Source organism: Malurus melanocephalus, unplaced genomic scaffold (genome assembly GCF_030028575.1).
Source record: "Malurus melanocephalus ecotype Western Australia unplaced genomic scaffold, MMel_1.1 scaffold_1235, whole genome shotgun sequence".
NCBI classification, from domain to species: domain Eukaryota; kingdom Metazoa; phylum Chordata; class Aves; order Passeriformes; family Maluridae; genus Malurus; species Malurus melanocephalus.
This window is the reverse complement of record NW_026624467.1, coordinates 47,336-48,182: the sequence shown is the minus strand read 5'-3', so window position 1 is coordinate 48,182 and position 847 is coordinate 47,336. Positions and strand designations below refer to the sequence as shown.

General features: G+C 67.2%; 1 protein-coding gene across 1 annotated transcript in view; it reads right to left on the bottom strand.

Annotated features, from left to right (window-relative positions):
• LOC130586641 (fatty acid-binding protein, heart-like) overlaps window positions 1-234 on the bottom strand; it is a 3,856-nt gene extending 3,622 nt beyond the window's left edge. Inside the window, exon 1 of the mRNA XM_057387516.1 lies at window positions 67-234. Coding sequence (XP_057243499.1) covers window positions 67-139 — 73 coding nt within the window. The 5' untranslated portion in view covers window positions 140-234. The remainder of the gene's footprint in view (window positions 1-66) is intronic.
• Window positions 235-847: the final 613 nt, after the last annotated feature.

Here is an 847-nt window from a genome sequence, read left to right as displayed (position 1 = left end):
ATTGCAGAAATAAAACGGTAGAAAATCAAAGAGGGGGTGATGCGACCCCCAGCCGCGCCCACTCACCCAGCGCCTTCATGTACTCATCGAAATTGTTGGTGTCCACCAGCTTCCAGGTGCCCACGAAGGCGTCCACCATGGCGGGGGGCGTGGGGGTCCGGCCGGCTGCGAGCGTGGCACCGCCTGCAGCTGCTGCGGCCCCGCGGCCGCCTTAAATAATGTCCTCATCACATGATTGGAAAGAGCGCGGCGCGCTCCCGAAATACTCGCGGCAGCGCTGCCAGCGGCCACCCCGGGCCGGGCCACCCGCCCCCGGCCACCGCCCCCCGCGCCGAGCCCCGAGCGCTGGGGACACGGCTGGTGCTGTGAGCGCTGCCCGGGCTCTGCGGGGTGAGGGGACACCGGGACGGTGTGTGCCCGGCCCAGGTGGTGCCATGGGGCCGTGGGGAGGGGCAGGGGCTGCCCCTGGGCGCGGTCAGGGCGTGGGGACGGCGACAGCCGCGATGCCCTTCAGGGACACGTGCGGTGGGGACAGCGGAGCTGGGCTGGGGAAACTGAGGCACGGGGAGCAGCGAGCCTGGGGGAGGTGTGGGGACACGTGTGGGGAGACCAGGGGTGTGTGGGGACATGCGTGACAATTCTAACTCTGTGTGTGTCGGGACACGTGTGGGGTGACCAGGGGAGCGTGGGGACATGTGTGACACCCCTAAATCCATGTGTGTGTGGGGACTCCTGGGAGATGTTGGGACATGCGTGACACCCTCAACTTCATGTGTGTGGGGACACATGGGGACTCCAGGGGAGTGTGGGGACATGTGTGACACCCCCAACTCTGTGTGTGTGGGGA